At 50.2% G+C, this 14727-nt stretch overlaps 1 protein-coding gene across 1 annotated transcript in view; it reads right to left on the reverse strand.

The window, feature by feature from the left end:
* Nucleotides 1–235: 235 nt before the first annotated feature.
* Nucleotides 236–14727, reverse strand: part of PRRX1 (paired related homeobox 1) — a 36120-nt gene continuing 21628 nt past the window's right edge. Inside the window, exons 2-4 of the mRNA XM_040072993.2 lie at nt 5425–5600; nt 4683–4864; nt 236–470 (exon numbers count right to left, since the gene is read on the reverse strand). Coding sequence (XP_039928927.1) covers nt 332–470; nt 4683–4864; nt 5425–5600 — 497 coding nt within the window. The 3' untranslated portion in view covers nt 236–331. The remainder of the gene's footprint in view (nt 471–4682; nt 4865–5424; nt 5601–14727) is intronic.

The raw sequence follows: 14727 nt of genomic DNA on the forward strand, positions 1-14727 counted from the left end.
GTAGTATATTGAGCAGAAGCAATAAACCCGACGATAACAAGAGAAAAAAAAAAAAAACAAAACGGTGGCATTATCCCAAAAGGAAGGAGGAACCTTATCACTCACAGGTTTGGTTTGCTCCCCGTGTTCAGTTCTGGGTGAGGGTTGGCTTTTTTTTTTTCTTCTTCTTTTTTTTTAAATTTTTTTTAAAATCTTTTTCTTTTCTTTTCTTTTCTTTTTTTTTGTTGTTGTTCTCTTTTTCTGTTTCTTTTTCTTTCAGCACAGACAAGCTGCGAAGCGGGACGGGTGCTGTTGCGTTCTCTCCTCCTGCAAAGGCAGCTGCCTCCAGTCGTTAATTGACTGTGGGCACCTGATTCCTCTGTAAACTATATTCCTTTGCCTTCAGTCTCAGGTTGGCAATACTGTTGGCCATGTTCATGCCCTGCGCCGGGCTGGCGTTGGTACACGTGGCAGAGTAGGTGGCCATGGCACTGAGGGACGGAAAGAGAAACATCACGTCAGACGTGGCCTCCAAACCACAGCAGAAATCACCACCGGAGCCTAAACACTGGTTTTTTCCACACCTGTGGGGTGTACTCCTGGTGTCAGCAGGGAATTACCTCTCCCCTTCATTTAACACCCCTTTATTTAGCATCTTGCCGCTTCAGTTCACTCACCCAGCCCCAAAGCTGGTTGAAGTCAACGGGAAAAATTTCCACTTCCTATTTTCTAACCCAAAAAGGTTTGCAATGAGGTCAGCCTGCCAGTTAGACCATTGTCCTTAAAAGTATTCCCACTAGAAGCAATGTCTTTTTGATGAGACCAATTGCTGGTTTTACAGCCTGTGAAATCACGTCACTTCTGAAACACATGTTACATTAAAGAAACACTCTGGGAAAAACCCGCTTCAACAATTGTGATGTTTTCTGGTTTCAGCCTTTTGGAATGAAAATTTCCACATTCTTTTCCCCTCAAGACTTCAGCTGATTATAAAGAGCATGTCCTAAAGGCTGAAGGAAAAAACCCCAAACATAAACCACTTTTTCTCCCTTTAAACCGCGACTTTATTCATGAAAAACATCAATTCTGACAGCAGAGGCTGAACAAAGATCTCTGACTCCTTTCTTATCCTACCAAAAAATCTGCAAAGCTGCTTTCCAGACCACTGGAAAACTTGTTCAATCCATGTGTCCCACGGGTTTCTGTGAAAAGCAGCTCCCCCCCCGCCAACTCCCCCAAACCCAGCAAAGCATTTGACCTGCTGCATTTCCTTTACATGGGCCCACAGATCAAAACCAGTTGAAAAGCACCACATGAACTAGAGGTGCCCATTTAACACAGAGTGCTCAGGAGGAAACCCCAAATGCTCTGCTGGAGGCTGGCTCAGCTCTGGTGCTGACCTTTCCCATCTGCCTGCCCGGGTGGCTCACAGCTGAGGCTCTGGGAAACGCTCTGCTCCATCCAGAGACCAAAAAGTGACATGGGTTGGGGTTTTTTGCCTTTTTGTCTTTTCCTTTTTCTGTCTTAAAAAAAAATAAATATATATATATATATATATATCCTTCTAGCACTGACCTCCACAACTGGAAATGCCTTTGCAACAGCCAGCAATCTCCCAGCAGGGACATGGGCACCTGCTGCACAGATCCAGGCTGGAGCTGTGCCTGCTCAACCCGAGACACTGCTGGCATTTCTGACCTCCCAGGAGTTTATCTGCCACCAAGTGCTGTGTGAATCCGCAGTCTGCAGGAGATCCAGACCTGTGAATATCTGCATTTCACCAGCCTCCCAGAACACGTGGATGTGTGTTTCTGGAGCTCCTCTCAACCAGCTGCATCCCTTCAGCTCCCTCTCCACGGCTGGGCTGGTTCCTCCCTCACCCCAAAGTCAGCAGCAATGGCAGAAGCCAAGTGCTGCCTGCAGGAGGATACAAAGCCCCACAAGCTGTAAAGGTGGTGGCTGCGTAAGGCCCCACGCCCATCTGTTTCCACAGGATGTATCTCCCCCATGTTTTTGGGCTGGAAGAAATGTGGAGACCTTCAAGGGTTCTCTAAACTAGCTAAAACAGGAGTTTTCAGTCGGGGGTGTAAACTGTCCCCATTCAAAACCAGGTTGCTGGCCAAGTCTGGGCTGAAACTCCTGGGAGCCTCTGGCTCCCAGCTCCCCAGAGGTGTGGGGAAGATATTTCACTTACTGATGCCAAGTGAAATCCCTGCTAAACCAAAGATCTCCAGAAGTGCTTTCTTTCGTCGAGTTATTCCACCAGGAGCAGTGCACAAGGCAGCTGTGTCCAAAGACCAGAATAGCTTCAGCCTTGCTCCAGAGACTCTCCGGGCTCTAATAAGGGTTGAAGTCACACTGTTGCCCCGTCCCTCCATCTCATTCAGACAGAGAAAAATATCCTTCCTCCACTCAGCTGTCTGCTCTCATGAAACACAGAGGAGCATCATGTTTCTGAGGACTAAAATCCGTCTTTCAAATAAGGTTTTCAGTGGCCCGTGAAGTCAAAGGTTGCTGGAGTGGGAAGTGCGGGCTGCCAGTCTTGTTTTCTTAGGAACCTACGCTAAAAAAATGCCTAAGCAAAACATTTTTCAAATTCAAAAAAATAATAGCATCTACTTGGCTGTCTGGGTGACAGAGATCCGCGAATAGCTTTGGTTGACCTGTGGCTGAATGTGTTTGGAGAATAAACACACGGATTGAAAACTTTTCCCAGATCTAAGAGTAAAACCAGCCCTGGCCGCGCAGCTCCGGGCCCTCCCCAGGAGTGGCTGTTCACCAGGGGCTGGTACAGCACTGCTGGGAAGGTGGGGAGGGGGCAGAGGGGGCCATGCAAGCACTCCTCATGGCTGGAGGGTTTCAGCAGTATTTCACCAAGGGTCCAATATCTGAATGACCTGACTGCAAAGCTTTCACGAGGCTGCGACAGCCCGGCCTTTCAGGTGAATGGGATCGCCAAGAGATCATCAGTGGGATTAGGAAACCTGAGGAGCACGGAGTGTCTGAGGGTCCTGAGCATGCCACAGCGTGGAAAAGCAGCTGCTGTGCTCCTCTGCCAGCGCAGGGCAGCGGGAGGGTGGCACTCCAGCCTGCTCTGATGCGTAAGCTGCAAACGTCTTTGCTAAAACCTCTTGGCTTCAGACAAGGGGAAGCAGCGTCTTCGCGTGGTGGATAGGCACAGCCTGGACCCGAGGGGCTGAAAAACCATCCCTGAGGCTGTCCCTTGTCCCCTGTTCCCATTAGCACACCCCAGGTGCTGCAAGTGACCTCAGGCAGCCCCTCCCAGGGCACCCTTGGGAGTCACCTTGGCTGGGCCTTCTCCTAGCCGTGATTGTGATGCCCCCGGTGTAAACAACATCTCAGGAGGGCTGATCTCTTTTAAAAAGTGTGAGAGGCAGGAATAAGCCATGAGCATTCAGCAGGGATCTGTGACCAGTGCAGTCTCACTGGGGTGGGGAAGAAACTCGCTTCCCTTCCCTGATCTCACCTCCCAAACGCTACACCAAGGAACGCTTGGCAGAAAGCCTTAACCCCAGAAAGAGGGATTATGACAGAGAGCAGCCCTCAGAAAAATATCCAAAGGATAAGGGCCATTCCTAAGATGAAGCTGGTGGCCACAAAAGCATCTTTTTCCATATCTGGAGTGGGTGGATCTATGACTTGCTCTTCTGGAGATGCAGGGTGGATGAGGAGGACCCCACGGAACTGAAGCAACAAACAGGAAGACCGTGTGTTTGCAGCTCTTACTGTGCAAACAATGCTTGGAGCAAAAAGAGCGTCAAGGTGACCGAGCAAGAGAGGTCCTGTGCATGGTGTGGCTCCTGGAAGGCAGTGGGAAGCTGGCAGTGACCAGGTCAAGATGAGCAGGAAGAAATCCAGCCAAAGGCTTCATGGTCCTGACCAACAATGAAGCCACTGTGCTAAAAAACACCCACCAACCTAATTTTTAACTGCCTGCGAGCCAGCTGGCTCCCCACAAACCAACACATCCTGTGGATCTTTCGTCCACACCCAGCTCCTGCAGAGCCAGGAATGGCACAGAAAGGACAGGGAGGCCTGTGATGGGCACGGACATCCTCTGAGACTGGGCTTGCCACATCCACGCTCCTTTCCTGTCATCCCTTAAGCAGCACCGACCACAGGAGGTGGACACCGAACAGCAGCCTGTCACCTGGCCCTTAACGCAGGCAAACCACAGAGCAACGCTCGCACACACTCTTGCGCTCAGGCCATAGAAAGAAACTGCTCACCAGCTCAGTGCTGAGCACTGCTCCTCTCGGGTGAAGCGAGTTCCCAGCCCTTGCTGGCATCCCGAGCCGTGACTGCCACGGGACAGCCACACAACTCCCTCTTCTGGCCCCTGCGCGGTGGCTGAGCCTCCCCAGGCGCCCCGCCCTCCCCGGTCTGTGTCCCTTGGAAAGGCTTCCTCCTCGCTATAAACCAGATCCACTAGGGAAAACCTTCTGCTTCCATGTATTTCTACCTGAGCCTCTTTCAAAATTGCCTGGATTGCAGAGAGAGACCCCCAGAAAAGAAGCTGCCAGAAAGACGCAACGATTCCGAGCCGGGCCCGCGTGGCAAAGCTGGCAACGAGACGGGCTAGGAACAGGTGAGGAGAGCCAGTGGGATGGTCAGACTGCTGCGTCCTCCAGTGTGGACACACCAGAGCTGTCTGAGGACCACTTTGGGCTGGGGTCACTCACCTGTAGGGCGAGGCTGTCCCCCAGGAGAGATAGTCAGTGGGTCTCGGCGCGGGGCGAGGTACAATGGGCTGCTCCACGGCCGTCACGTCCCCTGAGTAGGATTTGAGCAGAGAGGCGTTCTTGCTGGCCAGCATGGCCCTCTCGTTCCGGCGGAACTTGGCTCTCCGGTTCTGGAACCACACCTGGAGGGGGAAGAGCACAGAGCCGCCGACCGTCACCACCGGCTCTGCCGTGCCGCCGAGCCCGGCCCCGTGCCGCCGAGCCCCGCAGGCTCTGTGAAAGCTGCCTGCTTCCCGGCCTGTCCCTGGGAACCCCAGAGATGAGATAATCCCCGTGCCTGCTCTGCTAAAGCCCCGAGGGACCGGCTGAGGGACACGGGCCTGACCTGTGCGGATGGCAGCGAGGCCTGGCAGCGCTGCGCAACGCACCACGGTCTGCTCGGAGCCTCAGGAGGTGCGGGCCTGCAAGCTAAGAGCGCAGGGTGCCGTGAGCAGCCTGAGCATCCAACGCCTTGGATGAGCCATATGGACACATCTGACCCGGCAGGTGGCTGATGGGGTGACGGATCAGGCCCCGCCGTCTCCCTCAAGGCATGGTGCGCTTGGGGCTGCAGTACAGCGCGAGCCAGGAGCCTGGTGACCCTCGTGTGCCACGCAGAGCTCCAGGATTTATGCTGCCTTGCTGGAGTGGCCCCCAGTGATCCCCCAGGCCAGGAGTGTCCAGGTGTAAGCTCTGGGATTACCTGAACTCTGGCTTCGGTGAGGTTGACTCTGCGTGCAAGGTCTTCCCGTACGAAGGCATCGGGGTAGTGTGTCCTCTCAAAGACCCTCTCTAGTGCCTGCAGCTGGCTGCTGTTGAAGGTAGTCCTGTTCCTCCTCTGCTTTCTTTTCTTCTTCTCTTCCGAGTTCAGCTGGTCATCTAGGAGACACAGTTGGGGATGTGAAAAGTGAGAAAGCTGCGAGCCCACAGCCACGGGGTGAACGACCCCAATGGTTTCAAGAAGGAAAGGGATTAGGAAGGGGCTTGCACAATTTCAACCCCACACATTAACCACGCTGTGTTAGTCCCCACATGAAGAGGAGGTGGAACATGCACTGATGCCAAGCATTTCTTTTTCAATTCCACTGTGTTAGACTCGTACCAGATCTCTCAAGCTAGGTCTCAGCTCCCTTATTTTTAAAAAGCAGCAAAAAAGCCCAAAATGCACCTCCCCATTCCTGACAATCCTGGAAATCTTTTCTTACGGTAAAGAATCACAAAGCCCTGTTCTCTTGGCTTCAAATTTCCAAGGACTGCTCTTACTGGGGCATAATGCAGCTCTCTGGAGTAAGAGCATGTTGGATACTGTTAGCAGTGAGGAGCAGTTGTGCCCTCTGCAGCATCCTCCCTGCCTTGCCGAGCCCAGCAAGGTGTTGAACAACAAATAAGAGCACGCATTGCTTTGTACCCGGTTTGCATTTACTCAGAATTTAATCTATACATCTGGATCACAACAGCTTGTGTGGGGTGCCCCCAAAAAATCCACATTACCCTGGGGGGACCTGAGCCAATATTCCCATCAGCGTTAAAGTGTACTGATCCCCGAATCCATAAAAATGCACAAGCTCGTGAATCATATTCTAAAGTTCATCACTGCACACCTTGGCTCAGGTGACAGTGTCACCACTGAGAGTCCCAGGGCTTGACCTGCCATGTACAGATGGAGAACGCGCCCTCACCAGTCACTCCTTTGGCCGTGTACAAATATGACAGCTCCCCTTATCCCCTCTCTTCTCCAGGGGGGTATGTAAGGCACAGGGAGGGGCTGACAAGGAAATTGAAGTCTGCAGTTGTTGTCCTCACCACCTGTTTGTGTTGCTTTTCACAGCCATCTGGTACCAGTTACTGCACCTGAACACCTTTGGAGCAAGGCCCATCCATTTGGGAACAAAAGGACATTCCTCTTAAATTAAAGTAGGGTTTTCAAATTCCTTCAGGATTACAGCGCTTCCATCCGTAATCCTCCTCCAACAGCCTGATGATCCCCAGAAGGCTCCTTTCCAGCCTGGGGATTCCTGGGTGCAAAAACATGCCCTCGGTTTTCCCATACCCGAGAGGATGTGTTTTGGAGAGCAGTTTTGAACAGGCATGCTGAGTCGTAAAGCTGAGCTGGGAAGAGACTGGCAGAGGCAGGAACGCACAAGGAGAACAAAGGCACGTAGGAATTAAAGCAGGGCTACAGGTGAATCTATCAGCTCAGGAGGTGGGAAGCAAAGCAGGGGAGCAGAGGGATGGGATTTAACTGCAGCTTGTGCAGAACGCCCCGCACCCGTTTCCCCGTGCTGGGGGGTTTACCACCGTCACAGCGTTCACCCCCTATAAAGAAGGGGAAAAACCCTGCATGTCCCTCTCTTGACTCATCACCAAACCCTTCTCAGAAGGGGTCAGCTATTCCCCCCTGGTACTGCTGGCAAGTTTCGACATAGCTGTGCTGCTGTGCACCACACAACACAGCAAACGAGCCTCGGGGCACAAACGTCCCTCCAAATGCCACAAACATTGCAAGACCAGCTGCCAGAGAGGCCAGAGACAACGTGGCCTCCTTTGGAGTTACCCATTTCATGCTATTTTCTAATCTAAACCCTGCCTATGTGGAGCATATGAACAAACCAATAAAAGCCTTTGTGACCTCCTCAGAATCCCATCCAGGCCTCTGAAGCCTCAGTTTCTGCCCGGAAGACAACACCTGGCTGGAGGGAACTGGAGCCCGGGGCCGTCTGGCCGCTGCTCGATCCTGTGTGACAGCGACACGTGAGGAAGGGTGAGCACATCCCTCTGGGGAGCAAGAAGAAGGGCCAAAGTCTGTAAAACGCCAGAGGAGGAGAATTCCCCCTGCCAAGCACGTTAACACAATTTGCCTGGTTTCCTCCCGGCGTAAAGCGAGACGCCGGTGATTCACAGCTCACCTCGTAATTACTGCGCCCAAAACCAGCCGGGCCCAGGGATGGAAAGTGTCCGTGCTGGGTGACTCACGGCCAGGTCATCACTGCCTAAAGCACCCCCAGCCTTGCAGGGATGTGAGTCTCCCCTTTTTTCCAGGACAGAGCCGCATGGAGGTGACAGCCAAGCACAGGGAGCTTCGGAATTTTGGGATCTCCTGTCGTCCGCACCTCTGCGACGGTGCAAGTTTCAGGTGGCTGGAACCCTGGAGGCTGAAAATTTCAGGCTTTCTGTTCTAAACTCAGGCTTTCTGACCCTCAAGCAAGCACCACGTTTGACTTGATGCCTTGGAACAGGCTTCCAAAATTAAGTGACAGCATGGGGCTTGTAGGTGTGTAGTTTGAATAGTATTGTGTGATCTCACAGGGTGAAAAACTTCAATATTTTAGTATATAGCAATACATGTGAGTCAAGACAGAGGGCTTTAGGCATTGCCTGAGTCCTTCTTCTTCACCTTCTTCTTCAAAGGTTTAGGTGGCTTTCTGTAATTGGCTGATGGAGTCCTCATTGCAGACTTCAAGCAGTTAGTTATTAGGTTTAAAGTAAAAATAATTTAAGTGGCATTTCATAATTAGACAAACTGTCCTTTAAAAGACCTTATAAAAATAAAAAAAATTTTACCTCATTTCTCTGACTTACTAATTAAGACTCACAACTCATAAACCCGTAAATAAATAAAAAATAATAACCATCCAAATCTAAACAGGAGCGACTTGGGTAGCAGGGGAAGAAAGATAACAACAGGATATTAATCCAGAGCAGCACGGGGTTGATCAGTCCCTGTGTCTTGCTGGTTACAAGCTGCTAACGAGGGACTGCACACACCTAAACCCCAGCCTGCCTGCAAATGTCACCTTGCTCACAGCGCTCCCCAGCTGCCTCCAGCATGTCAGCAGGGCATTTCTTCTTCTCTGCCGTTATTTCTTTTATCAGGGAACAACGTCAAGCGTTGAAAAATGGCATTCCTAAACGGTGCTGACAGCACTAGTGACTGCAGTCAGCAGAAACGGAGAGGAGAGGAGAGGAAAACAGCGCTAAAGCGTTTTAGGTAGGTCAGAAGCCTTTGGTCAACGTTCTTTTAATCAGAAAAATGTTATTACACGCAGCATTTTCAAGAGCTGAGCAGCTTGCAAATGTGCCTACAGAGAGATCGAAACGTGCGCTCTCCTCTCAGGAATCCAGTGCTGGAAAATCTGGGAATTTCACTGCCAAACCCCAACCCTCCATGCTGGGCTGGGGGACTACGTTTCCTCTTTCCACATTTGCGTTTTCCGGTGTTATTTCCACATTCCCCCAGAACATGCAAGTCCTGGTGTCACACACAAGTGCACCAAAGCATTTTTGAGTGCTCCTAAATGATTCAGCATGAAACATCCTATTCCTTTTTCCTCTTGCAGCGAGGCAGACACTCCAATCTATTCTCCTCACTGCACAGTGCCTGTAACTATCACTGGGGCACCACCAGGCAGCTCCTCTTGGGATGCCACATCGAAAATAAAATGCATAAAAAAACCCCCCAAAACAAAACAGAGCTGAGAACGAAATGCCTATGTAGGAGTTTCAAGACTGGTATTTTTTTTTCATCAATACTTACAACTGCAATATATTTGAGATTTCCAGTTTGCAGGAATGCTTGTGCATACTTGCATTCATTCCAGGTCAGAACAAAAGCTAATTTCCAGATGGGATTTACATTGTGTGGGCAGTTTGGAAAAGTTTTGACCCGTTCTATTAAGTCCAGAACCGGCTATTACAGCTCATTAACTGGATCCGAATCGAAAGTAAACAACTGGATTTAATTAAGGGAGGGACAGAGACACTTAACCACAGTATAATGTATGGTAAGGCAGGAAAGATTTGTCACATCAGTTATAGAAACTGTAAACGGATAAAGGATTCCAGGAAGAAAATAAGGAATCGCACTTTAATCACAGCCTTCAAAATAAGAAGCTAATGTTTGAGATTTAAGAATAAGCAAGACAAATGATCTCACAGTGAAAAAAATAATCAACTATAAATTAAAAAGGCAACAACTCAAAACCCTTAAAATACAAAAACTACTGCAAACTAGAAAAAGAGAAAGTTTTATTCAGATTGGTGGAGAAAGAAAGAAAAAGGGAGAATAGAAGGGGAAGGAGTGGGGCTTTTTACTGGGTTTAAACTTAAATTTCATGAAGCTTGAATAGAAATATTTCTGGGTGTTCCCCCAGCTCTGGGCAGGCTCCTCTCCCCAGCATCAGCCATCCAGTTTATAGCCCATCACACACTCCCAGCCCAGTTTTACTCACGCTCTGCTTTGCTTTCGATTCATTACATCCCTCCAAAACACTGTAACGCTCTGGGTGCAGGGCAGCTTTGCCAACTGGCATCATAAAAAATACAAAACCCAGACCCAAAACGTTTAATCAAAGCGAAAACAAGGCTCCAAGCAAGAGGCATAGGAACGTAACAAAATCCACAGAGCGACAAAGCCCTGCCCCACTGGTTTGAGATTGTTTGTGACAAGGCTCACGCGATTTTCCACCCTGCTCCTCCCAAGGGCACTGGGAGCTCCTGGTCCAGCAGCAGCATCCATTGTCTTTGTGAGCAGGGACACAAGAGGGGCTGGGGGACAAAAGTGGGTAAGATTTCACGCTCAGGGCTGCCTGAAGTATCTTTCTAAAACCTCCCAAGGAGAGAGCGAACTCCAGCTCACGCGTATTTCTGCGCACAAGGAAAGAATTTCCATTTTTGAATGGAAACGAGGTTTAACTTCGGGGCACACAAATGCTACATGGAGAAGGTGCAAGTACCCCACAGCCGCCATCACAAATGTAGGCAATATGGAATGAAGATAACACTTAACAGAAAAGTAAATATGTTAAGGTAGAAGATGCTTATTAAGTCACGTACTTCAGCAGTGCTACCGAGCCCAGCTGTACAACAGCGATAACAGCAGGTTTTTATTTGTGAGTACAGGTCAGAATATAGACAAGTTTTGAACTATCATTTTCCTCTCATTACACTACACCAGCTGAGCTGGTTTTTTTCCTAACCTCTGCTGTTTATTTGGGTTTTTTTCTGCACTATCTTAATGATTAAATTATTTCAATTACACAGAAAATTCAAGCATCCGAAGTTCCAGTCTTGTTAAAGCACCAGGAACACAGAAAAAAAAAAATAACGTAACAAAGAAACAGATGCTCTATTTCCTCTAAGAGCCATCTCCTGCGATTATCTTGCAGTCAGGTTCAAGTTTTGCACATAAATAATAAGTTGTTCTGTGCATGAGCACGAAGCTTCAGAAAGGCGACACCGAATGTCTCATACCAAACCTAAGTTTTAATATTAAACGGAAAAACACTCATATTTTCAGTGTTACCCGTGGGGCTGGGGCAGCTCCTCTCCCAAGTGTGTGCAATGTGGAACCTATCAGGGTGATTTCAGCTGCCTGCACACGAACAATTACAGATCATTACAGAGCTGTGAACGGCTGCGGCGTGGATCGCGGGGAGAGCCCTGCCCTGGGTCTCCTGTCACACTTGGCTCTGCCTGCCAGGACCTGCTGAGGTCCTGGACAGCCACAGCCTCACCAGCGTGCAGGATGAAACCCTCGCTGACCTCCCTCAGGAGTGGCTGGAGCAGAGGGACCTCCCACCCGCACCGTGTCCAAAGGAGTCATTCCCAGGTGGATTCGAGGCACAGCACTCTCAGTGACTCTTGTCACCTGGAATGAGGTCTCGGGGTTGTCACCTTCCAGGTGGAGAATCTATAGATGCCTTCAAGCTCCTGAAAATAATTTCCAGCATGCAAACAGTCCTCACCTAAACTTACCAGCACTAGGAACTTGAGTGCAGAGGCTTTTCCCATGCTCTGCTCTGCGCTTCTGTGGGTCTGCAGGGATCGGGTCCCATTAAAATCCCAACCTGCCCTGCTCCTGACCCACAGACAGGGCAGCACGAGAAGCCAAGAGCCCTATCCTAAGGCAGATGTGAGCCAGAACTCCTTTTCGGGGTGGTTTCGGCTCTGGTGCTCTGCCTCTCATCTGGTGGCAACCTGTAGAGCACATGGGCAGTTACAGCAGCTAAGATGTGAGCCCTCCCTAACCATGTCAATGTTCCCACTTGCTGGAGCTGACAGAAGAAATTAGATTTGGGGAAAAAACAAAGAGTAACCATGACCCCATGGAAATCCAGAGAGTCTCCCTGGAAAGACTTAACATTAAGCGTTAATTATCGGGAGAACAACATTTGCAGGGGCAGAAGTTTACATCCTCCTCCAGAAATTGGTACAAAGCCATCGAAAGTCCCCCTTACGTCCCACAGACCAGTCTGAGTTCTGCTGCAACAGTTCTGCTGTTTTTATTCACCAGGGTTTTCCTTCTGGGCATCCTACAGCTCATAAGGCACACGGCTTAGTCCCGCTCTTCTAACAAGCCTTTCCGACGGGTCTTGGGGTCAGAGTGTTCCCATAATACAATAAGCACTGTATGGATCTCATAAGCTCCGAGGCACAGTATGTTATGTGTTTGGAATTCCTTGTATGCTTTTATACTTTGTTTTACATATTGTAATTTTTATATGCATTACCACATTGATCCTTGGAAAATTAATTTAAAATAAAAAAAAAAAATCCAACCAAAAAACAACACACATAATCAAAAGCAAACACATGCATTTAAAAGCCTGCCAGCGGCAAATCATGTTCTGTGAGACTGCACTTTGTAACTGACAAAGAGACCAAACCACCAGGCTGTGGCGGAGATCCAGCGGTGTGGATTGAGCAGGCTCGGGAGGGGACGGGATCCAAGGGGCTTGAGTTCCCCCATGTCCCTCTTTAGCTCAGCCCCACGCCCCAGAGACACTGGAGCCGTGACAGAGGAGCAAAAGGCACCCGCAGAGCTGTGCCAGCCAAACCCCACCGCCACACCCCAAAGTGCCACACCCCGACTGCCCCGGCACAGCACTGAGCTGCCACGGTGCCAGTGTGACCTCCAGACCTTCCTGAGAGCCGCTCCCTCACTGCTGCCTTCAGATCTGGATCAGTGCTTGGCACCGAGGAACACGTGACAACTCCCAGCCTTGCAAGGTCAGGGGTTTGACTTCCAACACCTCTTCCCATCAGCTCCCCTTCCCGTGCTGCGTGTCCTGATGCTTCATCTTAGGAATGGCATTGATTCAGCACAGATCAAACTTCCCAACCTCCGCCCTGCTCCATCGGTACCTCCTCATTCCCAAAGACGCCTCTACATTCCTGATCCCCTCCCTGCCCCAGTTCATTCCAGGAAAAAAAAAAAAATTCTCCTCTCCTGTCCAGCATCCTTTCCCTTTCCTTCTCCACAGAGTCGAAAAGCTGTAGGACGCTGCTCCATTTCATGCACATGTGGTGTACTCCAAACCAGCTCTGAGAGTCCTTCAGCGCCAGCACTGCGCTTAGCTTGACCGTGCAATTAACACTTTCCATGCAGGAGCAGACTGAAGTGTCAGGAAGGTCAATATTCACCTCCCCCTGGATATACCCCACAAGCTGCCTCACACAGTGGCAACAAGCACCACTGCAATCAGGACAGGACAGGTTACTGATCTATTTTCCACACTCATATCCCCCCGGAGTGAGCTCACTGGGTTTACACGCTGTGCAAACAGTACACGGTAATATTTCCACCTGCTTCCCTGCTGGATTTTCCTACTGTCCCCTTCTCTTTATGTACAGAGGTGACCCCCCGCCCCCAGACCTGTACCTTGCCATGAATCATGAACAGGTGGAAGCCATGAAGTGAAGATCTGGCATTGCATGCCCACCTGAACTCTGGGCAACACTGCTTTCAATAAATTTTTTCTTGCATTTAGAAAAAGCGGCAAAAAATCCTTGTGAACTTCAGCTAGAAAAGCTTTCATATAAGGAAAATTGGATATTTTTGCAACAAGCTGACTAGTGCAAAAATAGAAAGGCGGTGGGGGAAGAAAAAAGAAAGGGTTTTAGTCAAGACAGAGAAGAGCTGCTTTGGGAGGGATTTTTTTCCAGTCCATATATCCACTTCAGATGAACCACTTGGCATTTCAGCTGGCTCATTTCCAAACACCGTGGCAGCCACGAGAGTCCGCAAACGTTCCCCAGCAAGCTCCTTTCACGGGGAAAGACTGACTCAAGCTGAGTGGCTCCATGAATGTCTCTGCTCGTGCTGCTGAGCAGTGCCATTATCCAACAGCCACCACGACTGGATCTGGAAATTCACTTGGACGGCGTTTTTTGGTACGTGGGACCTACGCAAACAGACTGACCATGACCAGTGGGATGCACACGCCAGCTGGCTCCTCGGGTAGGCAGGAACACCGCTCCCAATGGATATTTCATCTGTGTATTCCTGGAATATCCAGGACTGCAAACTGCATGGCACGGAACGGCCATGCCAGGACCACAGGGCGCCGCGGGCCGGGAGAAGGGGAGGCGCAAACGGCGGCGAGAACACGGGAATGAGCTCTCCAAAGGCTGTGCTCCCCTTTCATTAGCATCCAAGAACAAATGTGTTTCAAGGAAATTGGACCACCACCACCACTTCCCGAGCAAGCTGGACTGGAGCCGCTGCAAAGCTTCATTTAGAAATCCATTTTTTTACCGCTAATGGATTTTATGGGTCCCTCTTGATCACGACTGGAAAAACGATGGCATCCAAGGTCCAGAAATAACATAACTTGAGCCGGGCTCTCAGCATCCAGCCCACCTGCCTTCTGCAAGGGCTGAGCATCCCGACCAGGAGCACACTCCTGGGGTGGGGGATGGAGGGACCTTAAACAGCTGCTGCAGGAGGCAAAGGGATCAGAGCATGTAGGGCCATTTCAAAACAACTTTCTCCGTCCCAGGACCACTGTGAAAACCTGCTCTTCTAAGGAGCTGGGACAAGGAGATGGGATGAGGCTGCTGCCGGTGTCTGGGAGATTTTTGTGGGACGCAGGGGCATCCAGCAAAACAGGAAGGCAGATGGGACAGAGCATAGGCTCCAGGATGCTCCACACCCCAGCTCTGCAGGACGCAAAGGGAAACCAGGCTCAGACCCACCTCCATCCTTTGCCTCTTCTGGACGGCGAAT

This window comes from Hirundo rustica, chromosome 9, assembly GCF_015227805.2.
Source record: "Hirundo rustica isolate bHirRus1 chromosome 9, bHirRus1.pri.v3, whole genome shotgun sequence".
NCBI lineage: Eukaryota > Metazoa > Chordata > Aves > Passeriformes > Hirundinidae > Hirundo > Hirundo rustica.